This window comes from Pollachius pollachius (genome assembly GCF_949987615.1).
Source record: "Pollachius pollachius genome assembly, contig: scaffold_498, whole genome shotgun sequence".
Lineage (NCBI taxonomy): Eukaryota > Metazoa > Chordata > Actinopteri > Gadiformes > Gadidae > Pollachius > Pollachius pollachius.
The window spans coordinates 2,501-14,696 of NW_027641634.1; the positions used below are offsets into that span (position 1 = coordinate 2,501).

The 12,196-nt window shown below is 53.7% G+C and overlaps 1 protein-coding gene across 1 annotated transcript in view; it reads right to left on the reverse strand.

Moving 5' to 3' along the window:
- Positions 1–11,618, reverse strand: part of LOC307091525 (A disintegrin and metalloproteinase with thrombospondin motifs 10-like) — a gene marked incomplete at both ends in the record, with an annotated part of 11,664 nt that extends 46 nt beyond the window's left edge. Inside the window, 10 exons of the mRNA XM_079759163.1 lie at positions 1–36; positions 275–338; positions 973–1,118; positions 1,375–1,575; positions 3,622–3,763; positions 4,104–4,250; positions 4,826–4,931; positions 6,271–6,314; positions 9,681–9,826; positions 11,535–11,618. The exon at positions 1–36 is cut by the window's left edge and continues 46 nt beyond it. Coding sequence (XP_079615289.1) covers positions 1–36; positions 275–338; positions 973–1,118; positions 1,375–1,575; positions 3,622–3,763; positions 4,104–4,250; positions 4,826–4,931; positions 6,271–6,314; positions 9,681–9,826; positions 11,535–11,618 — 1,116 coding nt within the window. The remainder of the gene's footprint in view (positions 37–274; positions 339–972; positions 1,119–1,374; positions 1,576–3,621; positions 3,764–4,103; positions 4,251–4,825; positions 4,932–6,270; positions 6,315–9,680; positions 9,827–11,534) is intronic.
- Between the last annotated feature and the right edge of the window lie 578 nt (positions 11,619–12,196).

Here is a 12,196-nt window from a genome sequence, read left to right on the forward strand (position 1 = left end):
GCTGTCAAAGTCAGCACACTGAATCTCTCGGAAATCCTGCGAGCCCACGGGGCACTCCTGCAACACGCACACACATACACACACACACACACACACACACACACACACACACACACACACACACACACACACAATGAGAGCACCATATCGGACAGCAAGGCGATGATGTCATCGATGAAGAGGACGATGGTGTACACAACAAAGATGATGATGATGATGATGATGATGATGATGATGATGATGATGATGATGTTGTTGAGGTTAGAGTGCTCACGTCTATGTTGCAGGATCTGAAGCGCTTTCTCTCCCCCAGGCAATACTTTCCACCGATAGTCGGCCTGAAGACAAGACAAGACAGCAACACAGCCAAGATGAAAACAAACACACACACACACTCACACACACATAACACACACACACACACACACACACACACACATCTGAGGATCATTTAGCTTCAGCTCTTCTCCGTCACATGGCTACGTCTCTCCTGTCTCTGTCCACCTGTTTCCAATCTGCTAAGATATTGACTCAGGCTCTGTCACAGATCATCACTGCAACACCTTTACAACCAAAACCAATGCTGACAGTACCACGCCATCCATCTTAAGCCAAGATGGCTGCTTCTGATTAAGGTCATGGAAAAGGAAATTGAACCACGTCAGCGGGAAATGTGCGAAAGACGCTTGGAAAATCACAAAACAGGAGCTTTGGTGAAATAATGCAGGAATATGTTCTATACTTCAGATTAAATCTGAATAAGATGGATTCATAGCTGAAAGGTATATTATTTATGGTCATCTCTTATTATATATTTATTTCACTGCCCAATGGGGAGTTTGAGTTTCCCTAATAACTATATATTCAGACGCATCAACATGACAACGCAGAGCGCTGTCTCCGCCCGGACTGGGAATGGGACAAACCACCGCGAAAGCCTGAGTGCAGCGAGGGGTAGGCTGAGGGGTTTACCTGGGGCTGTCACAGTGTCTGATCGAGGAGGACACGCCGCCCCCACAGGTCCGGCTGCACTCCTCCCACGGGGACCAAAGGCCCCAGCCCCCGTCGACGCCTTCAGGACGCGTTCCGTAGGCCACGCAGAGCCGCTTATAGCACCACTGGAACACACAGCATGTTATAGCACCACTGGAACACACAGCGTGTTATAGCACCACTGGAACACACAGCATGTTATAGCACCACTGGAACACACAGCGTGTTATAGCACCACTGGAACACACAGCCGTCAAACACAAATACATGCACTCTAGTTATAGGCATATAGATACATCCTGCCTGTACAAGAACAACAACATCAACATATGGATTACTGATGGAAAATGATATAGGCACATGCAAGGGAAAAAAACACACACAAATACTAACAAAAAGTAGAAACACAAACACACAAGCATGAAAGCCGTCCCATACACACACAAAGCCACACATTGCTGCGGCGCTGTTTACCCCTTTCTCAATGGTGTTGGTCTGGCAGATGGTTCCCTCGGCCGCCGGGATGCTGCTGGTGATGCAGCGACTGCTCTTGCTCATGCACCACAGCTCGCTGCAAACTTCCTGGAGGAGGGAGAGAACGGCAGAGAGCAATGGGACGTTATCAAAACACTAAGAAACTAATCTGAACCCTTAATGCACAGCTCTCTCTCTGTCTCTCTCTCTCCCCCTCTCTCTCTCTCTGTCTCTCTCTCTCTCCCCCTCGCTCTCTCTCTCTCTCTCTCTCTCTCCCCCTCTCTCTCTCTCTGTCTCTCTCTCTCTCCCCCTCGCTCTCTCTCTCCCTCTCTCTCTCTGTCTCTCTCTCTCTCTCTCCCCCCCTCTCTCTCTCTCTCTCTGTCTCTCTCTCTCTCCCCTCTCTCTCTCTCTCTCTCTCTCTTGTCTCTCTCTCTCCCCCCTCTCTCTCTCTCTCTCTCTCTCTCCCTCTCTCTCTCTCTCTCTCTCTCTCTCTCTCTCTCTCTCTCTCTCGCTCCCTCTCTCTCTCTCTCTCTCCCTCTCTCTCTCCCTCTATCTCTCTCTCTCTCTCTCTCTCTCTCTCGCTCCCTCTCTCTCTCTCTCTCTCTCCCCCCTCTCTCTCTCTCTCTCTCTCTCTCTCTCCCTCTCTCTCTCCCCCCTCTCTCTCCCTCTCTCTCTCTCTCTCCCTCTCTCTCTCTCTCTCTCTCTCTCTCTCGCTCCCTCTCCCCCCCCGACTCGAGCTGGGAGTGTTTGAGGGCCCTCTCAATGGCTCTGCCATATGGGGCCTTACTTTATTGTAGACATGTGTTCCTACCAAGTCTATCAATGATAATGAGTCTGTAAAGCAGTGCACAGCTCCAGATGTTTCCTTGGCCCCCTTGGAGTTGTCTGTCCAATATAGCAAAATAATATAGTGACAGAGAAGGTCTGAAGGGACTCCACCCCACACAACATCATAGGTTCAGGAATCATTCACTCCTCACGACCTGGACAGCTGGATGGAGGATGGAACCTTCAGTGGTGATTAACTGATAAACAAATGATCTCTTTTGGGTGGTCTGACTGTTTAACGAGCAGCTGAATAAAGGTAATGTTGCGTCGTTATGGAGCATGCTGTTCCTCATTATCTAAGGGATGAAAGACCCAATACATAGATGGGAGAGCATGAGCATCAGGGACATTCATCTTGAGCCAAAACCTCAACTAACCTAAACCTAACCCCATCTCTAACCCTAGCTTAAACTAACCCCATCTCTAACCCTAACCTAACCTAACCCCATCTCTAACCCTAGCCTAACCTAACCCCATCTCTAACCCTAGCCTAACCTAACCCAATCTCTAACCCTAGCCTAACCTAACCCCATCTCTAACCCTAGCTTAAACTAACCCCATCTCTAACCCTAACCTAACCTAACCCCATCTCTAACCCTAGCCTAACCTAACCCCATCTCTAACCCTAGCCTAACCTAACCCCATCTCTAACCCTAGCCTAACCTAAGCCCATCTCTAACCCTAGCCTAACCTAAACCCATCTCTAACCCTAGCCTAACCTAACCCCATCTCTAACCCTTACCCTAACCCTAAGCCTCACCCAGTAACCCTAACCCTCAACCAGTAACCCTAACCCTAACCCAGTAACCCTAACCCTCACCCAGTAACCCTAACCCTCACCCAGTAACCCTAACCCTCACCCAGTAACCCTAACCCTCACCCTCACCCAGTAACCCTAGGCCTCACCCAGTAACCCTAACCCTCACCCAGTAACCCTAACCCTCACAACCAAGAGCTCTCAACAACACACATGTTTTTAATCAGCACAGTAAGGGTCTGTTCAATACTTCTATTTAAAAATATATAATATCCCAACAAGAAATGTCCCCGTTAACAACTCATCCACTCATTTCTTCCCCCCTAGACCCTGCAACTCATCATCTGCAATCTTAAAGCAGCAGAATGCAACAGCAAGGCTACCAGTCCCACAGCGTCCAGGAGAACACTGGTCCCCAGTCCACCGTTACATTCAACAGGCTCCTGCTAACTTTCAGATCCCTACATTGTCTTAGTAAGCCTTACAGCACACAACCCTAACCCCATCATGTCCCCTCAGACAAGGGGAGCAGCTGACGGTACTCCCAGAGCGACAGCAGGTTTCCTGACCCCGTATTTACACTGCCGCGACTTGACGCCGTACTGGAAGCGGCACTGCTCGTCTGCATCGTAGGCCTGGCCCGGGGCCGTGGTGGGGTACACAAACTCCTGTTTGGGCGGCAGGTTGTTCAGACACAGGCCCATCCCCGAGCTGAGGGGGAAACAGAGGACACAGAGCAGCATGTTCAACACTGTAACTCTGTCTGCATGAGTCCTGCTCTGCATCCCAATACTAACCCTCTGGTTATTTCAATCCAGAGCAAAGAGGGGTTCAAAACATCTCCCATGACAAGGGATCATTCTCAAAGCGTTGTGTAACAGGTGGGTTACACAAAGCGTTGTGTAACAGGTTGGTTACACAAAGCGTTGTGTAACAGGTGGGTTACACAAACCGTTGTGTACACACGTGAGTAACACAAGAAAGGCAGATTTTGACAAAGCTCAGTTCACATTTCGAGGGCTCATGCTGACACAGCGATTGGCCGACTCACTCCAGGAAGTTGGTGATGTAGTCGCGGCTGCAGGCGGACCAGACGAAGGGGTTGGTCTTCATGGTGATGTGGGCGGCCATCAGCTTGGCCGTCTCCTGGCTGCGGGAGCCGCAGGCGTTCCCCACGCCGTCGTGGTTCATCCCGAACCTGGAGCAGGGGCAACGCCACATGGCGTCAGCATCGTACACAGAGACACACAGAGGGTCAACCCCCCCGACAAGAAGCACCCCAGCAGGAGCTCACACCATGGGACATGATAGTAGAAATGGGAGCAACGTCGTCTTATTGGTTTAATCACTGTATAAATCGATGGTACGTTTATGGTTATTAAATGCCAACGGAGTCCACTGGGGGGTCAGGGGGTCCACTGTGGGGTCAGGGAGCTGAGAGATGTGACCTGGGGACCAGTGCTCGGAGGTTGGGGGGGTTAGCACTAATGGCCCCCATATCGTTCAGCATTGGCCCTGCTGCCTGCTTGAGGATCTAGTGCCTTGCTCAGTGACACCACAGAATGTGGGCCTGTTGACAGTGTGTGTGGTCGGGTCAGGGTCAGGGTCAGGGTCGGGGTCAGGGTCGGGGTCAGGGTCGGGGTCAGGGTCAGGGTCGGGGTCAGGGTCGGGGTCAGGGTCAGGGTCAGGGTCAGGGTCAGGGTCAGGGTCGGGGTCAGGGTCGGGGTCAGGGTCAGGGTCAGGGTCGGTTGGTGTTGCTGTGTCCTGACTCACGTGTGCCCTATCTCATGGGCGATGGTGAAGGCTGTGGCCAGGCCGATGTCCTCGTTGATGCTGCAGCTCCTCTCAGGCTCACACATCCCTCCCACTGGAGCCAGCCCTAACACACACACAACCATCATATACACACATCCCTCCCACTGGAGCCAGCCCTAACACACACACAACCATCATATACACACATCCCTCCCACTGGAGCCAGCCCTAACACACACACAACCATCATATACACACATCCCTCCCACTGGAGCCAGCCCTAACACACACACAAACACACACAACCATCATATACACACATCCCTCAGCGCTTTCGTACACGGGCAATATGGTGAAAGAGGTCAAACTGAAAACCTAAATAACAAATTCAAACCGTGACTTAGCGCCTTCCACTGCCTTCTATTCTACATGGTAGGAAGGAGAAGGAACTACGAAAACACAACCCTTCTTTATCAGATCATGAGCCCCTAGTCCGGCCCCACCAGAGAGACACCCCTCCCCTGGACCATACCAACACAGGGACACCCCTCCCCTGGACCGTACCAACACAGGGACACCCCTCCCCTGGACCGTACCAACAAAGAGACACTTCCCCTGGACCGTACCAACACAGGGACACCCCTCCCCTGGACCGTACCAACACAGGGACACCCCTGCCCTGCACCGTACCGACACAGGGACACCCCTCCCCTGGACCGTACAAACACAGGGACACCCCTCCCCTGGACCGTACCAACACAGGGACACTTCCCCTGGACCGTACCAACACAGGGACACCCCTCCCCTGGACCGTACCAACACAGGGACACCCCTGCCCTGGACCGTACCAACACAGGGACACTTCCCCTGGACCGTACCAACACAGGGACACCCCACCCCTGGACCGTACCAACACAGGGACACCCCTGCCCTGGACCGTACCAACACAGGGACACCCCTCCCCTGGACCGTACAAACACAGGGACACCCCTCCCCTGGACCGTACCAACACAGGGACACTTCCCCTGGACCGTACCAACACAGGGACACCCCTCCCCTGGACCGTACCAACACAGGGACACCACTCCCCTGGACCGTACCAACACAGGGACACTTCCCCTGGACCGTACCAACACAGGGACACCCCTCCCCTGGACCGTACCAACACAGGGACACCCCTCCCCTGGACCGTACCAACAAAGGGACACTTCCCCTGGACCGTACCAACACAGGGACACTTCCCCTGGACCGTACCAACACAGGGACACCCCTCCCCTGGACCGTACCAACACAGGGACACTTTCCTCTGCATCATGTACTGCTGGGGCTGTGTTTGTGTTCATGCTTATGTGTGCTTGTAGTGTAGGCATACGCCCGTGTGTGTGTGTGTGTGTGTGTGCGTGTGTGTGTGTGTGTGTGTGTGTGTGTGTGTGTGTGTGTGTGTGTGTGTGTGTTTGTCTTACCTAGAGTTCCACAGGGCTTGTTCTTGTAGATACAGATGTCGTATCTGCAGACAGGAAGAACATTTATTATTAATAATATTATTTACAAAGGTAAATACAGAGGACCCCCAGACAAACCCAGGTCCATATATATATAAACATACACACACACACACACATGCATTCTGCAGGTTAAGTCCAGGTTAAGTCCACACTAGAGACACATCAGAGACACACACTAGAGACACATTAGAGACACACACTAGAGACACATTAGAGACACACACTAGAGACACATTAGAGACACACACTAGAGACACACACTAGAGACACATTAGAGACACACACTAGAGACACATTAGAGACACACACTAGAGACACATTAGAGACACACACTAGAGACACATTAGAGACACACACTAGAGACACACACTAGAGACACATTAGAGACACAAACTAGAGACACATTAGAGACACACACTAGAGACACATTAGAGACACACACTAGAGACACACTAGAGACACACACTAGAGACACATTAGAGACACACACTAGAGACACATTAGAGACACACACTAGAGATACACACACTAGAGACATATTAGAGACACACTAGAGACACATTAGAGACACACACTAGAGACGCATTAGAGACACACACTAGAGACACACACTAGAGATACACACACTAGAGACACATTAGAGACACACTAGAGACACATTAGAGTCACACACTAGACACATTAGAGACACATTAGAGACACAATAGAGACACATTAGAGACACATTAGAGACACACAATAGAGACACACAAGGCACACATATTCATGCCCAGGCCACAATGTGGATACAGCGAAAGATAGCCTGGTAGACACAAGGCCACAGACAAACTGCCAGGAACACACACACAGACACACAGACACACAGACACACAGACACACACACACACACACACACACACACACACACACACACACACACACACACACACACACACACACACACACACCACTGGATATTATCACACACACACACACACACACACACACACACACCCCACTGGATATTATCAGAAAGAGACTTAAATAATTCAACTAAACATCCTCATCTCAGGCTTCATTCATTCCTACAGGTCATTTAAAAAAAACATTTACAGGGCTTGTGTTTTTGGTGGGGGGGAATGTAAATAAATGTCTACTTGCATCTGAAAGGTTTTTAGATTAACAACATGGAACTGTTAATTCTGAAGAACACTTTTAGTTAGCATTTAATGAGTTAGACTTTGCTATGGCATTTGACAAGAGCTTGTCACTCTTTAAAATGATATTTTGTGCTTTTGCACAGATTCTAATATTAATATTAGTGAGGATGACGACGATGATGATGGTGTCCGATGCACTCTGTAACACAATGCCGGTCAGAGAGACAGACACATCATACTACTGTGGACATCAGGCTCACGGACAGACGTTTAACACAGAGAGACAGACAGTGGACAGAGGTGATAGCAGTTCAGAACAATAGAAGGAAATCTAGGATGACCACTGCACTCGGTCTGGGAGGGTTCCATCCCTCGCATGATAAAGGGATTCCACATGAGCATGCTGTTCCCACAGGGTTAGCATGATGGACTTAAATACCTCACATTACTTTAACTGCATCATGTCCTCTAGCCACCCACTACAATGCAACATTCATACACTGGAGAAGTGTGAGACAAAGAGAGAGATATACACATGGACAGAGACAGGGCGAGAGAGAGAGACAGAGAGACAGTGACAAGGAGAGAGCGTTAAAGAGAGAGAGAGCGAGAGAGACGGAGAAGAAAAGAGGTTAAAGAGAGAGGGAGACAGAGCGAGAGAGGGGAAGAGAGTTAAAGACAGATTGACAGAAGGACAAAGACAGGGAGAAATAAAGGGTTAGGGTTGGGTTAGGGTTAGGCTAACCCTAACCCATTGAGCCACATTGGCTCAATGGGTTAGGGTTAGGGTTAGGCTAACCCTAACCCTAACCCTTTGAGCCACATTGGCTAAATGCTGTCAGATTTGAGGCAGCTGCAGTGTCTACTCTTCCCTCTCCTTACGGTTTCTTTCCATTTTCTCAGGGCAGCTCTCAGAAGAACTCCCATTGTCTGGTCCTTGTGTCACCTGTCTCTTTGTTTCTTTATACTCTAGCAGCAGCTGCAGAGAAGCAACGGTCTGTCGTCAGACACCGGCGAGTGGGCTTGTCATCTTCCTCAGTGTGAAGTGGTGAGGAAATATTCACCAGTCCTACCTCAGACTAAGTGTCTCATGAATGATTCTTTACATCAGTGTGGTCGCTCTGAACCGAGGTGTTGTACATGAATTCTGTATCACTAGCTGTAACCAACTATAACTAGCTGTAACCAACTATAACTAGCTGTAACCAACTTCACTTGTCACATGGTCTGATATTTAGTCAAGAAACGAAGAGAGTTGATCTCAACAAGATTGACCTTTATAAAGGACAACACTGCTCATGGTGATCTGACCCCCCACCGCTCTGGGGCCCTAACCCGGGGCCCTGACCCTCCACCGCTCTGGGGCCCTAACCTGGGGCCCTAACCCGGGGCCCTGACCCTCCACCGCTCTGGGGCCCTAACCTGGGGCTCTAACCCGGGGCCCTAAGCCGGGGCCCTGACCCTCCACCGCTCTGGGGCCCTAACCCGGGGCCCTAACCCGGGTGCCCTGACCCTCCACCGCTCTGGGGCCCTAACCTGGGGCCCTAACCCGGGGCCCTAACCCGGGGCCCTGACCCTCCACCGCTCTGGGGCCCTGACCTGGGGCCCTAACCCGGGCCCCTAAGCCGGGGCCCTGACCCTCCACCGCTCTGGGGCCCTGACCTGGGGCCCTGAACCTCCACCGCTCTGGGGCCCTGACCTGGGGCGGTGACCCTCCACCGCTCTGGGGCCCTGACCCTCCACCGCTCTGGGGCCCTGACCCTCCACCGCTCTGGGGCCCTAACCTGGGGCCCTAACCCGGGGCCCTAAGACGGGGCCCTGACCCTCCACCGCTCTGGGGCCCTGACCTGGGGCCCTGAACCTCCACCGCTCTGGGGCCCTGACCCTCCACCGCTCTGGGGCCCTGACCCTCCACCGTTCTGGGGCCCTGACCCTCCACCGCTCTGGGGCCCTGACCCTCCACCGCTCTTGGGCCCTGACTCTCCACCACTGGGGCCCTGACCTGGGGCCCTGACCCTCCACCGCTCTGGGGCCCTGACCCTCCACCGTTCTGGGGCCCTGACCTGGGGCCCTGACCCTCCACCGCTCTGGGGCCCTGACCTGGGGCCCTGACCCTCCACCGCTCTGGGGCCCTGACCCTCCACCGCTGGGGCCCTGACCCTCCACCGCTCTGGGGCCCTGACCCTCCACCGCTCTGGGGCCCTGACCCTCCACCGCTGGGGCCCTGACCTGGTGATGAGCACGGCCGTGTCGTGGTGGGCGATGCCGTTGTCCGGGATGGCGTTTCCATAGCTGCTCCGGTGCTGGATGGACTTCTGCCACTTGCAGAAGCTGTCCAGGGATTTCCCGGCGTGATGGTTGATCTCTAGGGTTGGCTGACCGGGGAGACAGAAGAACACGCACATGACCACCAAATTAAACTGAATCAGTGCCAAGCACTAGACTGAGATGGGCTCTGATACGCACGGGTTGCACCTCAGCCAAGGCCAGTTGGTAATGCCCTCACGCCAAACCCACAGGGCGTCCCATCACGGCCCCCATCAGCACAGAAAGCCCACGCTGGGCCGTCCCAGCGCTGGCCGCCAAAGGGGGGGCCCAGAGACACAGAGTGGGGGGCCACCGCAGTAGAGCTGGACCAATGGTGCGTGTGTACGTGTGCGTGTGTGTGCGTGTGCGTGTGTGTGCGTGTGTGTGCGTGTGCGTGTTTTTGTGTGTGTTTGCGTGTAAGTGTGTGTGTTTGTGTGTGTGTGTGTGGCAGCGGGGCTCACAGCCCTCTGCCGTTTGTAAGCCAGGAATGCGTGCGGTGACTTAACGAGCCATCGTCTCATCCCCCCCCCCCCCCCCCCTCCAGGGGGCCAGACCACTCTAACCCTGCGCTGACCTCAGCCTAAACACAGCGCGCTAAGAATAACAACGCTAACAGCAGCCACCGCTAACGACCCTCACGTTAACGAGCAAATGGAAGGACACACACGTGTGTGTTTATGTTTATGTGAGGTCAGGACCCCTGAGACAGCCAGGAGGGGACCCCTGAGACAGCCAGCAGGGGACCCCTGAGACAGCCAGGAGGGGACCCCTGAGACAGCCAGCAGGGGACCCCTGAGACAGCCAGGAGGGGACCCCTGAGACAGCCAGGAGGGGACCCCTGAGACAGGCAGGAGGGGACCCCTGAGACAGCCAGCAGGGGACCCCTGAGACAGCCAGCAGGGGACCCCTGAGACAGCCAGCAGGGGACCCCTGAGACAGCCAGGAGGGGACCCCTGAGACAGCCAGGAGGGGACCCCTGAGACAGCCAGCAGGGGACCCCTGAGACAGCCAGCAGGGGACCCCTGAGACAGCCAGCAGGGGACCCCTGAGACAGCCAGGAGGGGACCCCTGAAACAGCCAGGAGGGGACCCCTCCAGGCGGTGGGGCGCCCTGATACCATGATCCCTCACCTCACTGTGAGGACCACATTGAGGGTCACTCGCCCCTCCCCCACCCCCATCCCTCCACCTCCACCTCCTCCACCCTCCACCTCCTCCACCCCCACGCTCCACCTCCCCCATCCCTCCACCCTCCACCTCCTCCACCCCCACGCTCCACCTCCCCCATCCCTCCACCCTCCACCTCCTCCACCCTCCACCTCCTCCAACCCTCACCCTCCACCCTACACCTCCTCCACCCTCCACCTCCTCCAACCCTCACCCTCCACCCTACACCTCCTCCACCTCCTCCACCTCCCCCACCCTCCACCTCCCCCACCCTCCACCTCCTCCACCTCCTCCACCTCCCCCACCCTCCACCTCCCCCACCCTCCACCTCCTCCACCTCCCCCACCCTCCACCTCCCCCACCCTCCACCTCCTCCACCTCCCCCACCCTCCACCTCCCCCACCCTCCACCTCCTCCACCTCCTCCACCTCCCCCACCCTCCACCTCCTCCACCTCCTCCACCCTCCACCTCCTCCACCTCCCCCACCCTACACCTCCTCCACCCTCCACCTCCCCCACGCTCCACCTCCTCCACCGGTGGGGATCGGTGGAGGAGGAGGAGAGCAGCAGATGGTGGCAGTATGCTTCAGCCAGCGCTCCAGCTGATTACCTGGTCTTCCATTAGCAGGACCAGCCGTGTCACCACAATGTGGACTGCGTTGCCCAGGCTAGAATCCTGGAACAGTTTGGCAACCTGACCTCCAGGGAAACAAGAAAACACCAGTCTTAAAAGGAGCTGATGCCCCCTCAGTCGACCTCCCTGTTCACACAGCAACAAGGGAAACATGTTACAACTACAACATAACTAATCAACTATAGCATCAATGCTATCGAAAAGGTCAACTATGGATAGAAAATAACCAATAAAAAGTAATGTAGAACCTACCATTTCCAAACATATATATTTAAATAAACCAGCCTAAACACATTATAACCATTATATAACCATTATATGTTTATGGTTATAACCATAAACACTATGTTAGAAATATTGATTTGAACTAACAGTGGAGAGACTGCAGCGTCGAGGTGGTCCCACAGAGTCCCCAGAGAGACAGGTTAGGTTCAGGGTAGGTCTGCTTTCTTAACAATGCATTCCTGAACCATGTGTTTGTGTCAGGTGTCAATGAAGTGTTCACTGCTGCAGCTCCTGGGAATGACATAACCCCTCTGGTGACCTCCATCTGTGTGTGTGTGTGTGTGTGTGTGTGTGTGTGTGTGTGTGTGTGTGTGTGTGTGTGTGTGTGTGTGTGTGTGTGTGTGTGTGTGTGT